Here is a 24,644-nt window from a genome sequence, read left to right on the forward strand (position 1 = left end):
CCCTCTGCCAGTGTCTGCTGCGTGCGTGTGCGTGCGTGCGTGTGCGCCGGCGGCGGGCAGCTATACCCTGGTGGTGGAGTGTGAGTGTGGGAGCCCCGTGCTGTTGAAGCCGGCGGTGAAGGTATTGTAGGGGTGCAGGGTCTGCAGCCCCACCAGAGAGTTGGGGATCATGGTGATGGTGTTGGGGGTCATGAGTGGGATGTCGTCCGGCGAGCGGCGCAAGGTGAGGGTGTAGTCGGGTAGAGCGGCCAGGCGCAGGGTGTCGTGGGGCGGCACGGCTTCGCACTCGTGGTGCCCCTGGCTCACCTGCAAGGAGGGCATCTCCTCGTCGGGCGCGTGGGCCATGTCGTTGGCGGCGCCGCGCTGGGGGCTGGGCTGCCGGTGCGTGTCCTGCCGGCGCTTGTCCTTGCGGTAGTAGAGGGCGGCGAAGGCCAGCACGTTGAGGAAGAGGAGGGAGGCGCCCACGGCGATGGTGACACTCAGCTCGGTGGAGTAGTCACGGGGGCTCTCAAGCAGGGTGCCTGCCTCCTGCTCCGGGCTCCACTTCTCCTTCCCGTTCTCACTGTTGTAGGCAGGCGAGATGGCGGGGCGCTTGGTGGTCCAGATCTTGCCATTAGGCCGGCGGGTGATGTGGGAGTTCTGTGTGGTGTCGGGCGGTGGCACTTTGGTGGTGGTGGAGGTGTAGTGGAACATATCGTGCAGGTTGTACAGGTGGGGGACCAGGTGCTTCCAGAAAGCCACCTTTGTGGCCCGGTAGTGGTCACGTACCCGTGGCTTCAGCCCGATGTGCAGGTACAGCTGGTCGCGGGGGTTGTACTTGGACCAGGCCACCTCCTCAAACCGATTGGCCTTGGTGTGGATGAACTTGGTGTCCTGGGGGACGGGTTTGTTGGGGTCCCTGCGAAACAGGCAAAACAGAGCTAGCAGTAGGAAAAGCTGGAGAGGCAAGGAGGGAGAGCTGAATGCAGAGGTTGGAGGCTGGGGGGACCTTTGTCAGTGGTGGCACAGGATGGGCTGGTGAAAGGTCCTGCATGGCTGGGCAGCACCCCAACCCTGGGTCAAGTCTCACCCACGGTAACTACAGCCAAGCAACCCCCCGACTCCCGCGCTTGGCTGTATCCTGCCCTGGGGGCTGGCCGCACTTTCAGCTTCTCACTGTGTGGTTGATGCCCTGACCCCAGTGAAGGTGCAGTACATGGGCCTCTGGAGATGGGGGGCTCAGTGTCCCACACCAGGCATGAACACCCCCCCCCTCCCCTCCCCAGCACGGTCCCAAAGGCTGCAGATGCAATGAGTGCAGAGCCCCCAGGCACAGAACCCATCCCCACTCACCCCGTCTTGGCAAAGTTGGTCCAGTAAGTCATCACCACGGCGCTGAGCATGACATCGTTCTTGGAGAAGTTGCAGGGAAAGAGGTCTGTAGGGCCAATCATGGGGATCCCGAACACGTAAGGCACCTCATCCCCGTGGGCTGCGTCGGACCATGCAGGCTTCATCAGGCTCTGGCAGTGGTGGTAGAAGGCGTAGAAGTAGGTGGGGGAGCCGTAGCGGGCATGCAGATCAGCCGTCACCACTGATGGCTCTACCCACTGGTGGTCAGTGAAGAGGGCCACCAGAGTCTTGCGACGTGTCTCAGGGTTGTCCCTGTCGGCCCAGTCCGTGTACATGAATTTGATGGTCTCCCGCAAGGTGTCCTTGCCCTCGGGGTAGCCGTACAGGTTGTCTACAAAGTTGGAGACTGAGTAGTCAAAGTCACTGCCCGAGACGCCATCCTCGGGGTCTACTACACCCTCCACAAACTTCAGCCCCTCGCCCTGGTTGACGCCCAGCATGATATCGTAGTTGAGGAATTCACCCTGCTCCATCAGGATCTCCGGGTCATCCGGGATCACGTCCCCATCAATGACTGGCCCAAAGGCCACGTGGTAGCGAGCTGGCTGGATGTCTTGCTCCACCAGCTCCTTGGCGCTCTTCTGCCGCAGGCAGTCCACCATGTCCACTGTGTCCAGCACATTGCAGCCCACCTTGTCGGCCAGCATGCTGGTGTACTTCACAGGCTGGTAGTTCACCGCCCAGCTGGAGAGCGCGGAGCCGCTCTGGATGATGGCTCTCTGGAAGAGACCTGCAAGACAGGCAAGGAGAAGAGAAAGCTCACTGCGGTGAGTACTGTTCCAACACCCCAGGGCCGAAGTGCAGGATGCAGCGTGGAGAAGGCATCGATGCCCTTGGGCCCCTGTAAGGACGTGGTGCTCCATCCTGTGCCTGGCCCTGACCTGGGGGCTCAGCTGAGGGCCACTGCCAGGGTGGCAGGGTGAGAGCTGGGCATGCAGTGGGTGCTCCTGGCAGTGACCAAGGGCTGCTGTGCTCCCCGAGGATCCCATTGCAGGGGATGGCCTGGCATCCCTCTGTCCTGGTGTGGGGAGGAGAGGGGCCGTGACTGCCTCACAGCCTGCCCTTGCCAAGCAGCCCCCACTGTCCCCGCCACCCCAAGGAGGTGTTGCCCGAGACCCCGAGGACTGCCCCGCACCACCCCCCAGCCCAAGGTGGCACCACCGGCTTCACTGAGCAGCCAGGCTGGCAGCAGAGGGAGGGTTAATGCCTGCTCGGGGACACTTAACCCTGTGTGTCCCACCCCACCGCTTTGTCAGGGTCCCCCTCGCCCCCCTCCCTGCCGCTTCCTGCCCAGCTGGGGCTGCTCGGTGCCAATCCGGCCCCGCAGGAGCGCGCTGCCAGATGCACAAAGAGGGCCTTTCTGCCACCGGGAACACAGAGGGAGTGGACTTTCGCCCTGGAAAACGGGGCCACAAAGGCCCTGGCCCAGGCGGAGGAATGCCTGGCTGGGCTCCAGCCCCATGTCAATGGCGCTTGTGCTCAGAATACAAAGGGCGTCGAAGGAAGTGGAGCCTCCGGGGCGGTGAAAGGCAGCCGGACTCGGGGTGCACCCTGGGGTCCGCTGCTCTTCAGCCAGCCCTCACCTGCACCCCGAGTGCTGCCTGCACCCTCACTGGACTCCAGCACTCACTCACTGCGAGGGACTGTCCCAGGTGGTCCCCGAGTGGTGCTGGCACAGCAGCGTGGTGGCCATGGGGCTGCCCCCACCCCACTGAAACGTGGAGCACCCGTGTGAGACCCCCCTGTGCAGCCAAGGCTGTGCCACTCTACAGGGGAGCATGCACCTTCCTGCAGGCTCCTGGCTCCTGGCCACCATGTCCATAGCTCTTGTCTGCACGCACAGTCCTTGCTCTGCCAAGTACCTGACGTACAGTCCCATGCACTGGGACAAAGAGAAGTCACAAGCTCTGTTTGTCACCTCCCGGTGCCCTAGAAAGCTGTAGCCAGCCTACGGGTTGGAGACTGGCCGTGGGTTTGCTTGCTCTGCGCCATCACCCACATGCCAAAGAGCCAGGATGGGGGTTCCTTGGCTCCTGGGAGATGCTGTCCCAGCGGCAGCTATTGCCCCCCACCAGCAGCATCACTTCTCAGACAGAAGCGGGCTGGGTTCTGCCCCTGCCCATCCCTTCCTAGGGAAGCTCAGGCAGCTGGTGTCACCAACAGCTGGTGACATCCCTGATGGAGCCCCTTCGCTGTGTCTCTGCATGGCCCTGTCCTGATCCAGGACTCAGGAGTCTGCGAGAGCCCAGATCTGCCGTGTCCTTCTCCTCCATGCCAGCTGAAGCCCAACAAGCTCCCCAGGGAGGCATTGCCACCCTGCAGCTCACCCTGGAGCCCTCCAGGCTGCTGGGGCCCCAGGCAGGAAGATGCAGCTCTGTCTTCTCTGCCTGTTCCCCTCCGAGGTGAGGGTCCCGATGCACCCTGCGTCCTGCAGAGCTGCAGCCACAGCACAGCCCAGCCGAGCCGTGGGACCAGGGCTCTGCTGGAGGGTGCCTGGTGCTGCAGGCTGCCACCAGCTCCTGATTTCCCATTCGCTTTGCTCAGGAGCTGAGACTGGAAACACCTCTGGGGTTGTCTGGGCCGAGGACTACTCAAAGCAGGGTGCTGGGTGCCTTGTCCAGCTGAGGTCTGGGCATCCCTGGAGCTGGCAGCAACCCCCAAGGAGCAGGAGATGGGTCAAAGGAAACACAAGAGGTTTGCCCGGCAGTCACCGCTCCTGCCCCGGCATGGCCAGCTGGGGAGAGAAGCAGCACCTTGCTCCTTGGTGAGGAATCCACCCGCCTACAAGGGCTGAGGCTGGCAGGGGAGCTGCAGGTCTCCCCGGCAGCCAGACACAGCATGCGCTGCATCAGCCTCCAGTGTCTGCCTCTCGCAGCGCCTGGCAGAGCAGGCACAAATTAGCAGCTTCATTAATAGCTCTTGATCACTCTGAGTTTTATTTTGATGAGATAAAAACAAACCCGCCTGGTCTGCAGGCTGTATCTTAGTGCAGCTCCCTCGCAGTTCTCCAGAGCCGGCTGCCCTGTCCCTGGGAAGGTGGGTGCTCCAGCACAGGGTGAGGGGAGGAAGGTAGGGGTGGGGGGATGGCTGAGGTCATTTTGGGGCCATTTGCTTTGATGGAACGCTGGCTGCAGCACCAAGTGCTCCCCTCCTGCCTCACAGCTTTTACAGCTGGCAGCAGAGAGGGTGCCGGGCACCCAGCACCGCTGCGATGCAGGGGGACAACGCCACAGGCACTGGGGCTGGATGGGGCAGCAAAGGACACGGCACATGAGTGCAGGGCTTAGCGGCAGAAAGTCTAGTGTCACCTGAAAAGTGCTGTACTGGCATGACAGTACTTTTCGTGGCTGCGAATTCGGGGACCAGCCCTTCCAATCCACCCCCAGCCTCTCTCCGTGCTGCTCCCTCCATTCCGGGCCTCTACAAGCGGTTGGGACCACCCGGGCAGTCAAGCTTCCAAAGAGATGTCACCATCTGGCTGCAAACACCAGTCTGCAGCCTTGGGACTGCCCTGCTAGAAGCACCCAGTACCAGAGAGGGACTCTGTGGACCAAGAGCAACTCCCCATGATGAGTTCCTGCCTCCCAGGAACTGCATTGCCCCAAGAGCAGGAGTGCTCTGCACAGGGTGGGTTGGTGCTGGCTGTGCCACAGGCTCTGGCACAGAAGGAGCATGGGACACTGGTGGGCTGCAGAGCCAGCTTGGGATATCCCACCACCCAGGAGGCTCCAGAGCTCCTCTGTGTGCTCTCATCCCATGGGCCATGGCAGCACATCTCAGCCCCTCCACTTCAGTTTGCCGGCCTGCCTGAGGAGAGGCTGGCAGCCAGCTGCGAACGCTGGGCACCCTGATGGGCAGCAGGGACGGGTGCGGAGGCACAAGCAGCCTGTCAGCCCCTCTTGTTCCTGGGGAAGGGGTGGGCGACGGGAGCTCTGCGTGGGGGTGGGTTCACCACAGGGCAAGTGGTTTGCCAGAATCAGGCAAGTTTAACCAAAAGCGCAACCGGAGAAATCTGGGAGAAGAGAGCTGTTTCTGGCTTGCCTTTGAGTCCATGGTGAACTGCCAGCATCCTACGAGCCCTGTGCCAGGTCTGGGCTCAGCGAGGTGCTGCCCTTCACTCCCCACCACCAGCACCGGCTCTGCCACCTCTCATGGCAGCTCACGCCAGCCTCCTGCTCCGCATCAAATACTACCAAGCAGAACGTGAAGCTGGTGCTGGTGCAGCCACCTTTGCAGCAGCCTGGGCTGACATCATTCCTGCTTTCAGTAGTGGGCAGCCAGCCCATCAACAGCTCCCAGGGCCAGAGGAAGGCTGACCAACTCTGGTGCCCTCCTCCCATACACCCTCTGCCACACCATCAGCCCTGCTGAGGTTCTGAAGGTTTCCTTCTTTCCTGTGCAGTCCCCAGGCTGTTGAGCAGGGCGGCAGCTCTTCGCAATGGCTTCAAGTGCAATTTTGCCTGTCTCCCTGAGGTGCAGACTCACACCTGCGTCCACTGCCCGTACGCGTCCCCTTCTCCCCTGAACCACGCTTGGAGACAACGCAATGGAAGATGGCTGCACCCTCCTAAAAAGCCCCTCTGACTAAGTCCCTGGCAGGCTGGTCCCCTGTGGACCACATCCCGATCAGGCTTTGCTCCTGCGATTTCCTTTAGGAAGTTTATCGAGAACACTTCTACTCCCACGGCTTTGTTTGGGTTTTTTCTCCCAGTGCTCGATGTAAATGTCTTCACAGGTGTCTACATACATTTGCTCTTAAGCCAACACAATCTTTTAGTGTAAATAATTCCTTTCTTTATCTAGAGTAAACACTCTGCAGTATTTACAGGTATCAATCATATCACTTCCACCTGTGTTTTGCTAGTCGCAGAACTTCCAGTTCTCCCAGTCTCACAAGATGGGGCCCTCCGTCCCTCCCCGGGCTGAGGTCTGGCTTCCCCTCTATTCCAGTACGAATGCCTTTCCCTGCACCGAGATCCACGCTCCTGATACCCTTCCTGATGCCCTGCACCCCCTCCACCCCTGGGCCAGCCTGGGCGCTGGGGCAGGGCGCAGGAGGGTCCCCACCTCTCCCCACACCCAGTGCTGGCCCCGGGCTGCAGCCCCATGCGCTGGGAGCACCAGCTCCATCCCAGGCTCCCATGGCCTCTGCCGTTGGCCTCTCCCTGCCCACAAAGAGAAGGTTTTGATTCCCGGCCTTGGGTCAGGCTGTCACCAATGACTAATTTTTAGCAGCCCTGACTTTGCTAGGGTGACTGGAGGTACGCAGGTGGGCTCCCTTCCCTGGGTTAGCATCAGCAGGGTGCTTGCTGGCAGCCGCAGCAGGCTGGGGCACGGCTGGCACCTACCTTCGGAGTGGTGGGAGAGAGTGAGCAGGCTGACGCAGGAGGCACCTATGCCAGAGCCAAAGACGGTGATCCGCAGGGGATCTCCCCCAAAGAAGGCGATGTTCTCACTGACCCAGCGCAGCGCCTGTATCTGGTCCAGCAGCCCGTAGTTTCCCTTGGCAGCCTGGTCTCCCGTGCTCAGGAACCCTGCGTGCCAAGGGGAGCCCAGTTAGGGATGAGGAAGGGGAGTGACCTGACCTCCCACCCCCCTTCCCCTGGCCTTGGGGAGCTTCTATGGGACTCTGTCCCACCACAACATGAGATCCCACTAGCAAGAAAGTCTTGTGAGTTCTAAGCTGGAGCAGGGTCATCACTGAGCTCCAGCCACCCTCTGCACGGCACACAGAGGGGCAAAAGGTTGCCAGTGCAGCTGCAAGCCCTGGGAAGCTTCTCCAGCTAACTGCAAGCAGTGACAGGGCACAAAGCCCTGTCCTACCCGGACCACCACCCGCTCTAATAACGGGTCAAAACGTCTCATGTATGTCCCAAGGAAAGCTGAGAAAGCATCGGTGGCTGCAGGCAGGCTGAGTGCGTGCACAGCCAGGGCTTTCCATGGACTAGCGTGGCCGGGAGGAGGCTCTATAAATGTAAGGAGGTGGGTTGGGCAGAGAAGAACCGACTGCAGCTTAAAATACAAAGGCTCTCAGTGGGGAAGATGCTGAGAAATGCTTTCAATAGCAAAGGGAACACCAAAGATAAGCTATCGATGTTCCATTTGCTTTGACTCAAAGCAGGAAGCCAAAAATATGGTCCTGAGGTAAAACCCAGGCGGGTAACCCCAGCAGGGAGGGAGCGGCGCCGGCGCTGCTCTGGCACTGGAGGTGCTCCGGCCGGGTGTGCTGCAGCACTTGATAGAGATGATGATGGCACCACTGAAGTCTTATTTCATATTGTGACTTATGTTTCTTAAATTTGCACCTATCCATCTCAAAGGCCTGACTTTTAATATTGTCACATCTTGAATAGGCTTGTTTTTACTGAAAAGCCTATTTTCTGTCAGGTAACTGCTATCTTCCCTAAGAGATTATGGGGTCTGGAGGCCATCAGAAGGATGTGCCACCCCGGATACTGGCCGGGAGCCCAGCTGCCCAGTGTGCCAAGCCTGATGGCTTGGAAGAGGGCTCTCCCCAAACCTCCGCACCCCTTGTTCTCCCTGCTGCTAAGGGAGGCTGCAGCCATGCTCCAGGAAAATCTCCTGTGTCTGGGGGTTTCTGCTGCAGCAGGCAGAGGACCACACTGCCTTTTGACCCTGTGTCCCCTCACCAGCTCACCACTGCTCGCGAAAATGGGACTTCCACCCTCCTCTATATGGCACCCAGCAGCCTCTGGTGACCCTCTCTGCAGACAGCCAGGCTGCAGTGGGTGGCTGCGGGGGTCCCGGCAGCTCAACCAGCTTGGAAGCAGCCCCTGCCCAGGGAGGGAGAGCTGCCGGGTCCCCAGGGACAGCCGGGCAATACCCGCTGGCAGCTTACCAATCTGAGCCGTCTCAGGAAAAGATGCTGGGTAAACACATTTATTATTTATTTAACCGCAGACCAATATTTGCTTTCAGCTGAGCCAGGTTGTGTAAATGAGCCGGGGGTGGGTGGGTGCCAGGAGAGCCAGACCACGCTGCGACTGCCCGCTGCGGACGCTGCCACGTGGCACCCCACTGAGCGGCCAGGGCGCAGGGCAGGGGCAGACCCACAGCTCAGCCCCCCATCCCAGCGGGCCCCACAGCCCCCACCACCCCCTCCCCAGCTGGCTGGAGCCCAGTCAGCCGTGGGGGCTCCCCCCACTACCCAGCTGCGCCGGCGGCACAGCCCACGCCAGCCAGCCCATACCGAGCACTCCAACGCGGTAGTTCAGGGTGATGACAATCACATTCCCGTAGCTGGCCAGCACGCTGCCGTCTATCATGTTCCCTGTGCCCTCCATGTATGAGCCACCGTGGATATACACCATCACTGGCTTGGCCCCGCTGTCCCGGATGTCTGGAAGGAGAGGCGGTTAAACACAGGACCCCCGCCAGCGGCTGCAGCACCCTGCCCAACAGGCAGACCAAGGACGAGGACAATGCCAGCTGCCAGGACTGGGGAGGGGGCTTAGGAGCCAAACCCAGAGCTCTCCTGGGGGCCACAGCGTGGACCTCCAAAGCCGACCACCACTGAACCAACCCCGCCAGCCCCTCTGGGTAGCAGCAGCTGCTGCGCCGTCCCCACACTTTGGTCCCCTCGGGGGTCTCAGCACACACGGGGGAGATACTCGCTGGTCCTGGCTGCTCTTCCCTGGAGCTGGGCTCTGGCCGCGGGCAGACGCCAGGCCAGCGGCACCTCCATTGTGGGTGGGAGTTGCAGAGTCCAGCTCTGGAATGCAGCCCCATGTCCCATCTTTGGCTGTATCCAAGCCCTCGGCTCCGTGAGTCCTGGAAGCTGGCATTGCTGGGGGGGCAGGGATGGGGGTGTGCAGGACCTGGAAGGCAGGGGGGGGCGCTGGTGGGTGCTCCAACGTCTGACTCTCCCGACCCCCGCTTCCCGTCTCCCTGGGAAGGCAGAAACCTGCCGGCTGCCTGGATGTGAACCCATGGCACCCCAGTGCCCAGACACAGACATGGTGATGAGGCAGACAGTGTGTGCACGTGTGCGAGTCAGGGAGGTGAGCACGGCATCTGGACGAGGACAGGGCATGAGGCATGGAGTGAGGATGGGGAATGGGACCCCGAGGGCCGGGGAGGAAGGACTGCAGGAGCCTGGGGGACAGGGAGCAGCCACGCTCCCTCTTTTGACTGGCCCTGTCTGGGGGATGTTCTGCCCCTTCTGTGCCACTGACCTGGGACCCGTCATGGAGCCGAGCCCGGGCACGAGGGAAGAACACTCATGCTCAGCTCCTGGTACATCTTGCCCACATTACACAAAGGAGGCAGTTGCATCCGTCGTGGAGACGGTGCCAGGTCCCACATGCCTGCGGTGCCCAGCCCTCTCCTGGGCTGGCGAGGAGGACTTTGTCCTCCCTGGTGCTTACCTGCACCCAGCGCCTTGCTCGGGCAGGCTGGCATCGCCTGCTGGGGCTGCTCGGCCCTGGCTGTCCCGGCCAGCACAGCTCCCTGCCTGCCTCCCTCACCGGTGCACACTGCTGTCCCCACAGCCCCTGCTGCGGTCCCCTCGGAGCTGGGACTCCTGGGACACAGCCACACCAACTCAGCAGGGATGCCTGGCTGGGGTGGACACGCTCCCTAACCCTTGCCCACGTTCACTCCTCTCCACGTCTTGCCCATTGCAGGGGGCTGCAGGGCAAGGGCCATCCCCACCTCCGTCTGTGGCCCACAGCATGGCTAAGGGTGGCCTCCCTTCCATATAGAAAACCTTCCCTCCAGGAGAATGAGGACGTGGCCAAACCCGTGATGGCTCTTTTTCCTATCGCCAGGATGCAGCCAGGCGAATGCACAGACCCAGGGAGCAAAAAGTGCTTGCGGCTCCTCTGGGACAGACATCGCCCATACGGCAGAGCTACGGCAGGACAACCCTTCCCAGGGCCACGAGCTTGAAATGTGAAGGGCAGGAACATCGGTGCCCGTGCGCTCTCCTCCCTGCCACACGCTCCCACCGACGTGCAAAGGGCCACCCTCGCAGCAGAATGGCAGCAATGCACGGAGATGCACCAGGAAACAAACGGCTCCTAAGGGCTGCGGCAGGTTTTAGGGTGCAGGGATTTAGCACAGTCAAGTCACTTAGGCTGCATGCTGGTTTACACCCTGGAACAAGAGATTCTGGGGCACAGGTTAGTGGGAGAAAACAGCGGGGTTTTGATACTACCAAGGAAAAAGCTTTTCATCTGTTTCCCAGATCCTAAACACCATCTGCCAGGCTGAGCTCGAGCTGCCCTGGGACTCCTGCATGCCATGAGGTTTTACTGTCCTCGGCACATTAGGGCTGCACCCTGGCCGACCCTTCCTCCTGCCTCCTCTTCACATGCCTGCAGCCAAGCACACCGACTCCATACCCTGCAGATGAACAACCCCATTTTACTTAAAATAGCTTATTCTGCAGGTTGCTTAGCCCTGGTGTACATCTAGAATCACATCTGCTTAAAAAGCCCACTTGCTCTGCCTCGGCTGGTGCTGATGCACTGGTTGCAAGCAAGACCTCACTCTTGTCGGGTGGAGAAGGAGAGAAGTTAACAGAACCCACGTCCGAGCGGACCTTGGGTCTCCTGGGCATGGCCAGGTACCCTGCAGATGCCAAGGTGCCAAGCTGCTGGCAGGGCCACCCTGCGGCGGTGCCCACGTCGGGGCTGGGCAAGGGTGGAGCAGGAGGTCGCTGGCTCCCAGCTGCATGTCACCGACTGCGGAGGGATGAGGCTGGAGGTGGGATGTGACCGGGCTCGGGGTGAAATGGGCCCAGGTGCCCAAGAGCTTCTCTCCTCCCAAGCTGCCAAGCTTCCTCCCTGCCCTCGCTCAAGCGGAGCGGGAGCAAACTTCTCCTAAAGCAAAAAAAAACAACAAACCCCATGAGCTTCCACCCCCGGTCCCAAGGAGGGGAAGGGTCCGGGTGCCCTGCACAGCCGGCCAGCCTGCCCCCCACCCCACGGCTGCCGGCACGGCAGACTGACACACACAGGGCTCCCTGGGGATGGCAGCGGATGGCGGGCAAACGGAGTTGCTTTGCTTGTCATGCAGTGGCAGCCTCGAGCACAGAAATACCTTCATCTTCATCCCCGTCATTATCCGCTAAGTCCTCGCCCTGTTTCTTAGCGCTGGCTCCTAGGGACCAAACACGAGGAGACAGAACAAAAAGGAAAACAAAAGGAAACCAAACCAAACCAAAAAACAAAAAACAAAAACAAAACAAAAAAAAAACAAAAGAGAATTCAAAAATAGCATGATAGCAGAGGCGGTGGGGCCAGGCCTGTGCCCCACAGCACTGCTGGCTACTCACACTGCACCTCTCCCAGAGCCAGGGCGGCACGGGGCGCGGGCAGGACTGCCCCAGAGCTGCGCCAGGATGCCTGGAGCCCTTCCCAGATCCTCCCCGGGGCGGCAGGGAGGAGGAGAGTGGGCCTGGGGCAGCATGAGCACGGGCAGTGGAGCAGCCTCTGAAAACACTCGCCGATCCTCCTGCATCCCATCCTGGCCCCCCCACCTGCTCGCACGCCCTCGGTCCCTGCGCCGGGGCAAGGCTCCCTCTCCTACCGCCCGGCCGCCAGCAGGAGCCCTGCTTCCCGCCTGCTTCCCACCTCTCTGGAAGACCTCTGTGTCTTCCCACGGAGACAACCGTCCCGTCCCCTGCCACCAGCAGAGCCCACGTGGAGGGTTGCCCTGGGTGGCCACTGACCACCAGGGTCCTGCCCATCACCCCACACGGTGCGTGGCCCCTTGTGCCTGGCGTGGCTCTGCCGCAGTGCGGGACCACCACAGCACGCTGCGGGGAGCCATTATGAGGGGTGCTTCCCTGCGCCGCTCGGCTCCATCCTCTACTGATGCCCTTCTGAAAAGACTCGTTGCGTGGTTCACTGAGGATTGTGAAGGCACCGACCAGCTTGCCCTGACCAAGGCAGAACTCTAAAGATACCAGTTTCTGTAATTCCTGAATGCCTCCCAGTCACTGCATGGCCCTCAGCAAACCTGCAGTGCCAGGGGATGGCACAGACCAGCAGCCCCAGTTGGATGCTGCTGTGGACGGCGGGCACCGAGTGTGGTGCTTCCCGAGGGGCACGCAGCCGGCGAGAGCCAGGAGAGGTGGCCATGGGCTGGTGGGGAGCAGAGGTGGTGCAGACCTGTACCGAGGCCCCTTGCTGCAAAGGGTTGGGTGCCCTTGTGGGCACAAAGCTGAGTGGTGCCATCCCTGCGCCGAATTCCAGGAGGAGGCTGTGCTCTCCTTGTCCCCTTCCAGCTGCAGACAGGTACCTGCAGTCCTCTGCTCCCTAATGCTGGCACCAAAATGTTCCCTGGGTGATGGCCAGGTTTTTCCCCAGGAAGGACTGCCCGTGCTGCCCAGCGATCTCCCCCAGAGGCACAGGGCTCCAAGGTCCCACCAGGCACCTGGCCCATCCTGGGGTTCTGCTGCTGTCACCACCCCCCCCATCGCCACCGCAGCAAGGGTTTTGCATGGCCCCCAGCAGGGCTCCTGCCAGAGAGGGGCAGCCCTGCGGCTGGATGAAACTACGATGAGGCGAGCACAAAACCGGCCAGGAAGATGAAAGCAGGGAGCCATCCTCGCTGCCACTCTGGGAGTGGGATCCCGCAGGCGACACAGGTGGCGGATAACCGAGATGGCAGCAGGGAGGGGGACATGATTTGAAGTTAAAAAGAATTTGTGATGGGGGAGAGGCCTGAAATGGCTGTGGGGCAGTTCTACCAGGGCAAGAGGCTTGCACAACACCTTAAGCAGCCATGACCTGCTGGAGAAACTCCGGAGGAGCAATGACCAGACGTCTAGAAAAATCCAGCAGGCAAGAAAAGTTTGCAGGGGGCTGAGTCTCACGAAACCCGGGAGCAGAGGAGTGATGGGAGCTACAGCGGCATCCTGACACATGAAAGGCCACTGCAAGGTGGAGAGGTGGAAGAGCAACTCCCTCTCTGCTGTGCAGAGCACAGGCAGCCCTGGAGCTACACAAGGCAGGTTGAAGCTGGATGAGAAGAAAACCCTCCTGGCAGAAAGGTCAGGAAAGTGCTGGAAGAGGTGGCCTGGGGAGGCGTTTAAGATCAGGTGAGACACACTGCCAGGAAGAGGTGAGGTAGAGCTGCTGCTGCCCGGGGCAGGGATGGATCAGCTGTCTCCAGAGCCATCCTGATTTTCTCCAACTCGGAGTTCACCTCCTGTCCTACCCCCTCCATGTCCCACCCCTGCCCCCTTGCCTGCTGCTTTGCCACCCAGCCATCCCCTGAGCTCCTCACATCATTCTCCTGCTTTCAACCCCATCCCTGCCACCTCTCACCCCAGCGCCAGCATCCCCCCTTCCTGCTGCATCCTTTCCACGCTCCCAACCAGCCCACCCGCCTGCTGCACACTCGGCCAGGAACATGCAGCTGCTCAGATGTTTGCAGGAGGCTGTAAGGTTGACCTACTGCATCTTCGTTGGGAAGAGCTGCAAGCCCAGAAAGCACTTAAGCGACAAAGTACTTGTGCAATATTTGCTAACTGGTGCTACGCGCCAACCTCCTTGGTGCTGCTCAGGGATAGGGATTTTTTTGCCAACATCCCTGTGATCTGAGCAACCATCCAGGCTGAGCAGGGAGGGATCTGGCTGGAAGCTGCCACTCTGGCGCTTAGTGATGGCTGGGACAAGGCTAAAGCAACCTGAGCTTCACGTGCTGCAGAAGGGAGAGCAGAAAGCAGCGCTGGGAAGCTAAGCAAAGCAGGAGTGCAGGAAGGCAGGACGGAGGGAAGGGCAACAGCAGTGACATGTGTGTGTGGCAGATGCAATGCACGAGCCTTCCCCATGGGCAGGAAGGTGCCAGGGTGGCTGGAGTCACGCTGAACACAGGCTGCTGCGACCAAGCGGGCTTTTTGCCTCTCGCTACGTTGTTCACCTCCACGGTGACCCACTGATGCTCCACAGCTTGTGAGAGCAATTACAGATTCACTTCCCTCACTCATCCCTTGCACTTTGCTCCATTACCTCCTTACACTGGTTATTGCCATGTTCAAGGGCATCCAGTCCCAGGAGATCTTCCTCCGTGGTGGCAAAGGCCACCACGCAGAGCCCCGCAGCACCTACTCTCATGGGATGCGTTTAAGCTTGGGGATTCACAGTTGGAAAAACCAAAAGGACTCATGGCTCTTACTCTCCTCACCCATCAAAACCAGGGCATGGTCTGGCAGGGCACATGGGAAGGGCGCTGAGCCTTTGCCAGCTCCACCGGGGAGCAATGGTAGCCATTCAGCAGAAAGCCATCTCCTCTCTAAGCTCTGCACCCACCACAACTGCTGCACCTTCCCAGACAGAGCTCTGGTGCCACTCCGGTTAGGGGAGTTTCAAAGGTTGTTTACCTTGACTTCAGCAAGGCTTTCGGCACCTTCTCCCACAGCATCCTCACAGGTGAGCTTAGGAAGTGTGGGTTACAGGAATGGACAGTGAGGTAGATTGAAAACTGGCTGAAAGACAGAGCTCAGAGGGTCGTGATCAGTGGCACAGAGTCCAGTTGGAGGTCCATAACAAATGGTGTTCCCCAGGGGTCAGGTCTGGGTCCAGACCTCTTCAACATATTCATCAAGGACCTGGGTGGGGGGACCGAGTGTACCCTCAGCAAGTTTGCTGATGGCACAACACTGGGAGGGGTGGCTGACACTCCAGAAGGCTGTACTGCCATTCAGTGAGACCTGGACAGGCTGGAGAGCTGGGCAGAGAGGAACCTGATGACATTCAACAAGGGCAGGTGCAGGGTGCTGCACCTGGGGAGGAAGAACCCCCTGCACCAGGACAGGTTGGGGGTGACCTGCTGGAGAGCAGCTCTGTGGAAAAAGACCTGGGAGTCCTGGTGGACAACAGGATGACCATGAGCCAGCAATGTGCCCTTGTGGCCAAGAAGGCCAATGGTCTCTTGGGGTGCATCAAGAAGAGTGTGGCCAGCAGGTCAAGGGAGGTCACCCTGCCCCTCTGCTCTGCCCTGGGGAGGCCCCATCTGGAGCACTGGGTCCAGTTCTGGGCTCCCCAGTTCCAGAAGGACAGGGAACTGCTGGAGAGGGTACAGCAGAGGGCTACAAAGATCATGAGGGGACTAGAACATCTCTCTGATGAGGAAAGGCTGAGGGACTTGGGTCTGTTTAGTCTGGAGAAGAGAAAGCTGAGGGGGGATCTGATCAACACCTATAAATACTTAAAGGGTGGGTGTCAGGAGGATGGGGCCAGTCTTTTTTCAGTGGTGCCCAGTGACAGGACAAGAGGAAACAGGCACAAACTTGAATATAGGAAGTTCCACCTAAACATGAGGAGGAACTTCTTTCCTGTGAGGGTGGCGGAGCCCTGGAAGAGGCTGCCCAGAGAGGTGGTGGAGTCTCCTTCTCTGGAGACATTCAAACCCCACCTGGACACGTTCCTGTGCAACCTGCTCTGGGTGGACCTGCTCTGGCAGGGGATTGGATGAGATGATCTCCAGAGGTCCCTTCCAACCCCTATCATTCAGTGGTTCTGTGATTCTGTAATTCTGTAATCTTTGCACAGGAGCTGGGCAGGCCTTGTTGAAAAAGCTTTAAACTAGATTTGAATGGGGAAAGGGATAAAACCAGACTCACTAGAGATGAGTCTGGGGGCGGAACATGAATGTTCTAGAGCTTAACAATGGTGATGATAGGCTTGAGTGTCTCTGTGTGAGAATCAGGGGGAAGGCCAAGGCAGATATCATGGTGGGAGTCCACCCGATCAGGATGAAGAGGCAGATGAAATATTCCCTAAGGAGCTGGGAGAAGCCTCAGAATCGCTAGCCCTTGTTCTCATGGGGGGCTTTAACTTACCAGACGTCTGCTGGAAACACAATACAGAGGGGAACAGTCCAGGAGGTTCCTGGAGTGTGTCAGGGATAACTTCCTGACACAACTGCTGAGGGAGCTGACTAGGGAAGGTCCCTCTCTGGATCTGTTGTTTGTGAACAGAGAAGGACTTGAGAGGGATGAGACGGCTGGAGGCTGTCTTGGGTGTAGTGATCACAAAATGATAGAGTTTTTGATTCTCAGAGAAGTAAAGAAGGGGAGGGCAGCAGAACCACCCTCTCTGGAGGGCAGACTTTGTCCTGTTCAGGAGACTGGTTGACAGAGTTCCTTGGGAGGCAGTCCTGAAGGGCAAAGGAGTCCAGGAAAGCTGGACATTCTTCAAGAGGGAAATCTTCAAGGCACAAGAGCAGGTTGTCCCCATGTGCTGAAAGATGAGCTGGCAGGGAAGAAGATCGATCTGGCTGAACAGAGAGCTTTGGCTGGAATTCAGGAAAACAAGGAGAATTTATGACCTTTGGAAGAAAGGGCATGCCACTCATGAGAACTACAAGGATGTCATGAGGTTATGCAGGGAGAAAATTAGAGGGGCCAAAGCCCAACTGGAACTTAATGCGGCTATTGCAGTAAAAGACAATGTTTCTCTAAATACATTATCAATACAAGGAGGGCTAAGGAAAATCTGCATCATTTGTTGGTTGTGGTGGGAAACATAGTGACAAGGGATGAGGAAAAGGCTGAGGTACTTAATGCTTTCTTTGCCTCAGCTTTTAATAGTAAGACCAGTTGTTCTCCCAGCCCCCTGAGCTGGATCACAGGGATGGGGAGCAGAATGAAGCACCCATAACACACACAAGTCTATGGTGCTGGACGGCATCCACCCAGGGGTACTGAGGGGGCAGGCAGGAGCGCTCATCAAGCCACTTTCCATCATTTATCAGCAGTCCTGGCTAAATGGGGAGGTCCCAGCTGACTGGAAGTTAGCAAATGTGATGCCCATCCACAAGAAGGGCTGGAAGGAGGATCTGGGGAACTACAGGCCTGTCAGTCTGACCTCGGTGCCAGGGAAGGTTATGGAACAGATCATCTTGAGTGCCGTCATGTGGCACGTACAGGACAACCAGGTGATCAGGCCCAGTCAGTATGGGTAGGTCCTGCTTGACTAGCGCGATGTCCTTCTATGACAAGGTGACCCGCTTAGTTGATGAGGGAAGGGCTGTGGATGTTGTCTACTTGGACTTTAGTAAGGCCTTGACATCATTTCCCACAGCATTCTCCTGGACAAACTGGCTGCCCATGGCTTGGATGGACATACATTTTGCTGGGTAAAAAAACTGACTGGATGGCAGGGCCTGAAGAGTGGTGGTGAATGGAGTTAAATCCAGTCGGTGGCTGCTCTCAAGTGGTGTTCCCCAGGGCTCGGTATTGGGGCTGGTTCTGTTCAATATCTTGATCAATGATCTGGATGAGAGGATTGAGTGTACCCTCAGTAAGTTTGCAGAGGACACCAAGTTGGGCAGGACTGTTGATCTGCTGGAAGGTAGGATGGCTCTTCAGAGGGATCTGGACAGGTTGGATTGATGGGCTGAAGCCAATGGTGTGACGTTCAACAAGGCCAAGTGCTGGGTCCTGCACTTGGGTCACACCAATCCCATGGATGCTCCAGGTTGGGGGCAGAGTGGCTGGAGCTGCCTGGCAGAAAAGGACCTGGGGGTGTTGGTCGACTGTCGGCTGAACACGAGCCAGCAGTGTGCCCAGGTGGCCAAGAAGGCCAACGGCATCCTGGCCTGTGTCAGGAACAGCGTGGTGAGTAGGACTCGGGAGGTGATGGTCCCCCTGTACTGGGCACTGGTGAGGCCCCACCTCGAGGGCTGTGTCCAGTTTTGGACAGGAAAGACATTGAGGTGCTGGAGCGTGTCCAGAGAAGGGCAACGGAGCTGGTGAGGGGTCTGGAGCACAAGTCTTGTGAGGAGCGGCTGAGGGAGCTGGGGGTGTTCAGCCTGGAGAAAAGGAGGCTGAGGGGAGACCTTCTCGCTCTCTACAACTCCCTGAAAGGAGGGTGTAGCCAGGGGGGGTCGGTCTCTTCTCCCAAGGAACAGGCGATGGGACAAGAGGAAATGGCCTCAAGTTGCCCCAGGGGAGGTTTAGGATGGATATTGGGAAAAATTTCTTCACGGAAAGGGTTGTGAAACATTGGAAGAGGCTGCCCAGGGCAGTGGTGGAGTCACCATCCCTGGAGGGATTTGAAAGCCGGGCAGACGTGGTGCTGAGGGACATGGGTTAGTGGTGGACTTGGCAGTACTAGGTTAACAGTTGGACTCGATGATCTTAAAGGTCTTTTCCAACCTAAGCAATTCCATGATTGGAATGCTCCCTCCATGAACCCCGTGTGAATGCCTGTTGTGCTGCTTCACTTTAAGCTGACTGCGAAGTGACATTGTTCAGGCCGATAGGAAGGATGCATATGCTCTTATCTGAAGGCTCTAGGAAGATTTAAGCTTAAGTTCAGTAAAAAATAAAATCACTTTCCCTGAAATCGGGGCATCCACGCCAGATTTATGCTATCTTAAGTAAACCATGCCAGCAGCACTGACACCAGCGCAAACAGAGATAAAGTAGGGTGAGGAGCCTCAGTCCTTAGAGCCTTTGCGCTCCGCATGGTGTGTAAGAGAAGAGCAGGGGCCTGAGCTGACACCTTTCCAATCCAAACATCTGCCCAGGGCAGCAGTGGACAGTCCCAAAACCCCCTCCTCGGTGCAAGCTCCCTGGGGCACCCGCTCCCACACAGCAGCCACGATGCCACAGGGAGCAGGAGCCCGAAGCAGCGTTGCCACCATGTCTGATGGCCACGTACACCCAGAGGCACACATGCTAGTGGCCACACCAGCTCAGGTGCTTCTTCGGGAGCACAAGAGACAGGACCGGGACTGATGACAGCCCTTGAACCTGCTGCTGCACAACCCCCCAGGCAGCCCCCAAGGGACCTGTGTCGGCGGCCTCTCCATCAGCCCTTGCTCCAGGACTGCAGTGCACCTTGGTGCTGTCCTGCCCGGCCCCGGATGATGCAGAGGAGTTATCTCCGTCCTTGAACAGACTCCATGAAAGCACTGCATCTTCTCACGCTCTGCTGCTTCCACCAGCACACAAACACCTACCCTCACTTTTGCAAATCGCCCCCCCCGAGCAGAACTGGAGCATCAGGGCAGCGGTCTCCTCCCAGCGCTCTGCAAAGCAGCAGGCTTCACAGAAGGCTGCTGAGAAACCTTCCAGCAAGGGAGCACTCCAGAAGTTGCACAGCCATAAGGAAGCCTCAGCCAGTACTCAGACAAGTTTGCTTCTTGGAGAGCAGCAGAGAAGCCACAATGCTTTTCCTGCAGAGCAGCCGAAGCGCATCCCGAGCCCAGGAGGTGCTGGGAGCTCCAGCCACGCTCCCACAGCAGAGCAAGACACCCCACTGGCACATCTGTCCCCGCAGCACTGCAGACTCTGCACAGCCCCAGCCAGAGAGATTAGGGCAGTCTAGAATAAAAGCCGGGGAGGGCTGCTACGTGCAGGGCAGACACACTTTTCCTCTCCAAAAATGACATCCACCTCCTCGTGTCTTCCAGCGAGGCCTGCCTGAGCTGGTGGCGAAGGGAAGGGGAAGGCATCCTGGCACCCGCCACAGCCAAGCACAGGCAGGGCTGCGTTTTGCACGTAGGTGCTGCACCGTGTGTGCGTGTACATGCTCTTCGGATGGGCAGCATTACCTTCACAGCAAAACCTGAGCCTCAGCGCTGTCAGCTCCCCCAGCACCATGCACGGCTAATTGTACTCCAATCACTGCTGCCCTGCCTTGCTCCCAGAGAAGGGACTAATGTACATGGAGCAGCAGACTGGCATGTAGGAAATTTCCATATAGGAAAATATATAGGGTAAGGAAACAGGGACGTTTTTCTGTCCCAGGCATAAACTCTGATAAATTCTCAGTCCTTTGGTTGCTATGAAATACTCTGAGCTTAGGGGTGGCAGAAATAATGAAAACTCTAATAAGGTGGGAGCTGAGGCATTTTAAACCACCAAAATACCACACAGTTGCTCGCTCTGCGAAAGGAGAGCCTATTCACGGCTCATATGTGGCCTTAGAAATAATAATCAAGAATATTTCAGAAGGAGTCAATGTCCAAATGACATGCAGCCCGAGGAAATCAGCACTGCAGGTACATTATCCTCACCCCAAGAATTACTAACCCAGGATACACGATGAGGGGTGGGAAAGCCTCCGTGTCTCATCACAAGTGACTCAATTTATTCGAGCCAACACCGTGGCCGGGGCCGAAGGGCAGTGCCAGTGTCTCGGTGCTTTAATTCCTGGCACGTCATGCCTGGATGCCCAAATGGCCGGCACCGGGGATCTGCTGGTCCATGAGTCAGCACAGCCCGGCGGGGGCAGAGGACACGTCTTCCCCCAGCTCCCGGGGAAGCGACCAGAGGTAATTGCAGACGGGCTGCAAAGAAACCCTGCCCGTCCGCAGAGCCGGCAGGGAGGGAAACCAAGAGACGAGCACGACCAAGGTGTTTTGCCGTGCCTTACGTTGTCCCCCTTCTCCAGCTGTAACCCAGACCCTCCTTCCCTGCCCCCGGCCACAGGGCTCGGGGTGGCCGGGCTCCACCAGCCCCGGCAGCCGGTGGGAGGGCCGGGAGAGGAAGCGCTTTGAAGTGGCTGGTGATCGCTGGCACAGCCGGCTCCGGAGGCAGCGTGCGGAGACTCCCTAATGTGCCAGCCCTTTCAGGGGCAGCCTTGGCACTCAGAGAGATGGCGTGTGAATAGCCAGGACAGCAACAGGAAAAGCACAGCAAAGAAACCCAACAACAGAACTGGGGGAAATGGCTAGAAGGAAAGCGCTCCCCAAACCTCCAAGCCCAGCTGCGTCGGCCCCGCCAACCCCAGGGAGTGCAGGGAGGCAGAGGCTGGGATGCAGGGATCCCACTGCCACGGGATGCCTGGGATGGCAGCCCCTGCCCACCAGACACCCTCTCCCTGCACTGAGCCTTTCAGAAGAGCTTGGCTGCCCGACCGTCCGCACATCCAACTTTGGGATGCAGAGAGTAGCCCGGGCTCACCCTGTCTGTAAGGGGGTTGTGTGGTGGGACGGGTAAAGCATCGCGTCCAACAAGGGGCTGAGCCAGCTCCCATTTGCACGTCTCCATTCCCTGGCCCGCAGCGCTGGGTCTGCCTGGGAATGCAAGATCACTCTGGGGCAAGCTGCCCCCCTTGCCCCAAAGTGGAGGGTATGAGCCCCACGCGGCCCTGGGGATGGAGGCAAGGCAAAGCGGAGACATGTCCGAACTGGAGGTGCTCAGCCACCGCCGGCGGCTGGGGCTCAGGCAGGAGGCTGTGCTGGGGGTGGAGAGCAGACCCTCGCTGGCAGGGCTGGCAGAGGTGTGGTAGAGCAGCAGGGAGCAGCCATGGTGGGACCACAGGCTGGGGCAGAATACGGCAGCATTTATATAGCCAGGAGAGGATTTATGCTTTTAACCGAGGAACTTTGGATGCAAAACGACCAGGGATGCAATGGGGGAAGAGCTCAGCCCAGGACAGGCTGCAGTTTCCCATCACACAGGTGCTTTCCTGAGTGCGCCTGTGCACCCCTAAGGGATGGGTGCATTTAAGTGCTACCCACCATTAGAGGCTCCCCCTCATACCCCAGGGGTTGGGAGGCTGCCGGTGCCAGCGGGATGAAGGCGGGAGCGTGGGCTCAGCCCGGGAGAAGCTGTTCTGAAAGGCCTGGAGCAACGTGAGCATCCTCCTCTGACCTGACCCCGGACCTGCGCTCCCAGCCGGCACTGGTTCCAGCTCCCCGGCCGGGAAGCGGAGGTGGCTGGAGCATCCACGGGGCTCCTCCGAGCGTGAAGTGGGGGACAGCAGGGTGGGCTGCTTGGAGGGCCCGCGGTCTGGGTGGCAGCACAGAGAGGTGCCGGAGGAGCATGCTGCGGGCCGGGGACCGGCCAAGCACCCTCTCATTCTCTCACTCTCTCTCTCTTTCCTCTCTGTGCCTCTCTGCCGGTCGGCTTGCTACATACCTCCTTTCCTACATATTTTCTTGTTGGGCTTTCGGGTGCATTCCTTGGAAATCCGTTTTACTGTAAAATGAATAAAAGACTACAAAATAACAGGAGGCTCCACTGGTGGGAGTGGGCATGCAATCACAACCACGCTGCCGCCCTCCCGCCGCCCCGGGACCGTGGGAGGTGGGGAGGGAGCGCCGCCGTGGGAGGAAAACTCTGGGCCAGCCGTGCTGGGCGGGAAGGAAGGCACGATGCATCCCGTGCCCAAGGGCCCCAGGGACAGAGGAGTGGAGCCAGCCAGCCTGGGAGAAGCCACCAGCCCTCGAGGCTGCTCCGCCGTGCGCAGCAGACCCCTTCCAGCCCGCTGAAAATCCCCGGGGGCTCCCGTTGCGGTGAGGCTGGGGTGGGCGCACGGGTGGGCGCTGCCTCCTCTGCCCTCTACTTACAGTTCAGGTGGGATCCCCTACAAAGGAAAAGGTTAGACGAGGAGGCACCCAGCGCCACTCAGCCTCACCCCAACAGGACTGTGCCCCACGGGTCCCCGGCACCCCGGGCTCATCGCTCTGCCACCGTCCAGGAGCAGCCAAGCGATGCGCCTGTCAGTGCCCCCAACCTCCCGTCCCTACCAGGGCCCAGAAAAGGGCTCCGCAGTCCCTTCCTTGCTGGAGCATCTCCCCAGGGAGAGGCAGAGAGTGTTCCTCCCAGCCGCAGCCCACTCCCACAACTAGCGCATGGACCTGGGGAGGGTGGGAAGGGGGGAGGAAGGACGAACCCGAACCAACTCAAGACAGAACCTGGCACTCGGCACCTGGGGAGCACAAACCAGCTTGTCGCTCTGTGGATCTGCGGTCAGAGAGTCGGATTCAGATTTAGCAATACAAGAGAGGAACCCATGACGATGCCATGGAGGTGGAGGGGTGGGGGGGACTGGGAGGTGTGGAGGAGCAGGAGCACGCGAGACAGAGATGGCAGCTGAGGGCAAGAGGGCGAGCTGCGTGGCCAGAGAAAGCTTTCCACAAACAGACAGCATGCTGCAGGGTCCACAACCACATGCTTCAAACACAACACCCAGGTGAGACCAACCACTGCTGGGGAGGGGGGAACGCTCCCCCCTCCCCGTCCTCCTGCGGGCACCCCAGCGAGGACTCACCATCCTCCGTGGGGATGTAGATGTTGAGGTACAGACAGTCCTCGTTGGGGTCCTGGATGTATGTGGCCACGATATCCAAATTGGAGGTAAACCAGATGGGCAGCATGATCTCGGGAACAGCGTTGTGGATGTTCTGGGGGCAGACTGGCGAGAAGTGGGTAGCGTTCCTGATGCCCGACCAAGACGGCGGCGGCTCGGGGGGCATGAACCTCTTCTCCCCGATGGGGGGGGCGGCGTAAGGCACCCCCAGGTACTGGTCCACGGGCCCCAGGATCTCGCTGGGCAGTGGCACTCGCACCCCCCGTAACTTCCCATAGTGCGTGTTGACAGTTGGCGAGTAGACCTGGCCCTCCATCCGCACAACTGCCGAGGCGAAGCTCAGGACCCAGAGGGCAAGACGCAGGTCCCAGCTGGCCACCAGCTCAGGCACTTGGAGAACGGGGGGCAAGAGAGGGCTTCTCCAGAGTATCAGCCACATCGTCCGGGAGGAGCAGCACCAACATCCAGGCCTGAAGCTCCTGGGTGAGGGCTCAGGGCATCCCCATCACGCCAAGCCTCCGATTTGCCCAGCGGGAACAGATGGAGCAGGAGTGCTGGAAGTCAGGAGCGCGTAGCTCAGCCACACCTTCTGCTGGGTGAGTCGGGGGCAGGAACGCAGGGAGATGTGCCACTGCTCCTCACAGCCTGCCAGCCGCCCGCTGCTGCCTGCCTGCCAACGGCCCGGCCCGGAGGGGACTGCTGGTACTGTGGAGAGATGGAGGGAATTAACAGCAGACTTGCTCTGGGAAGAGGCAAAGTGCTGCAGCGCATTAGGAGCCAGGATCCCTGGCCGGACCTTCCCACCCATGACTGCTCGTTGGCTCTGGGAGCAGGTAGAGCCCACGCAGACCCACAGTCTGCGTCTGTCCACGCCTGCAGAGCCTGTCCCCAGCGCTCAGGGGCCAGCCCGGCCCCTGCCCTGCCTGGGTGAGCCCCACAGCTGCCCTGCCACATGCTGCAGGAAGGTATCAGCAGTAGATTACTGGTGCCAAGATATGCCACTTCCCTGGCACCGTCCCTCCCCACAAGGAACCTGTTGGGCACCAACGTTGCCCAGCGTGGCCCCCTGCACAAGAGCCCACTGGCACCTCTCCCCTCCTGCCTGCGCTTGAGACACCTGCACTCCCACGCCGTGCACCTCACCTTGACTCCATCCCAGCATCGCTCCCCTGTCCGAGTGCCATCACCCAGCAAATGAGACACACGTGTCCCACCCAGACACCCATC

General features: G+C 59.4%; 1 protein-coding gene across 7 annotated transcripts; it reads right to left on the reverse strand.

Moving 5' to 3' along the window:
• Positions 1 to 60: 60 nt before the first annotated feature.
• On the reverse strand, positions 61 to 23,856 carry NLGN3 (neuroligin 3). 7 transcript variants are annotated; one of them, XM_074147238.1, is made up of 8 exons: positions 23,379 to 23,709; positions 22,244 to 22,303; positions 11,458 to 11,517; positions 8,603 to 8,752; positions 6,737 to 6,926; positions 2,982 to 3,004; positions 1,333 to 2,122; positions 61 to 898 (listed from the first exon to the last, which is right to left on the reverse strand). In XM_074147238.1, the coding sequence occupies exons 1-8, from the start codon at positions 23,581 to 23,583 to the stop codon at positions 61 to 63; spliced, it is 2,316 nt and encodes a 771-aa protein (XP_074003339.1). In that variant the 5' UTR covers positions 23,584 to 23,709. The 7 variants fall into 7 exon arrangements, with proteins under 7 accessions (XP_074003339.1, XP_074003336.1, XP_074003340.1 ...); XM_074147235.1 differs by lacking the exon at positions 2,982 to 3,004 and having other exon boundaries at positions 6,741 to 6,926; positions 23,379 to 23,856; XM_074147239.1 differs by lacking the exon at positions 22,244 to 22,303.
• Positions 23,857 to 24,644: the final 788 nt, after the last annotated feature.

Source organism: Numenius arquata, chromosome 5 (assembly GCF_964106895.1).
Source record: "Numenius arquata chromosome 5, bNumArq3.hap1.1, whole genome shotgun sequence".
NCBI lineage: Eukaryota > Metazoa > Chordata > Aves > Charadriiformes > Scolopacidae > Numenius > Numenius arquata.

Coding starts and splice junctions, on each gene's coding strand:
- NLGN3 (XM_074147235.1), bottom strand. CDS start 23,856: ATGTGGCTGATACTCTGGAGAAGCCCTCTCTTGCCCCCCGTTCTCCAA. Junction 8,753..11,457: donor TGACGGGGATGAAGATGAAG/GTATTTCTGTGC, acceptor CTCTCCTTCCAG/ACATCCGGGACAGCGGGGCC. Junction 2,123..6,740: donor TCTCTCCCACCACTCCGAAG/GTAGGTGCCAGC, acceptor CCTGTCTTGCAG/GTCTCTTCCAGAGAGCCATC.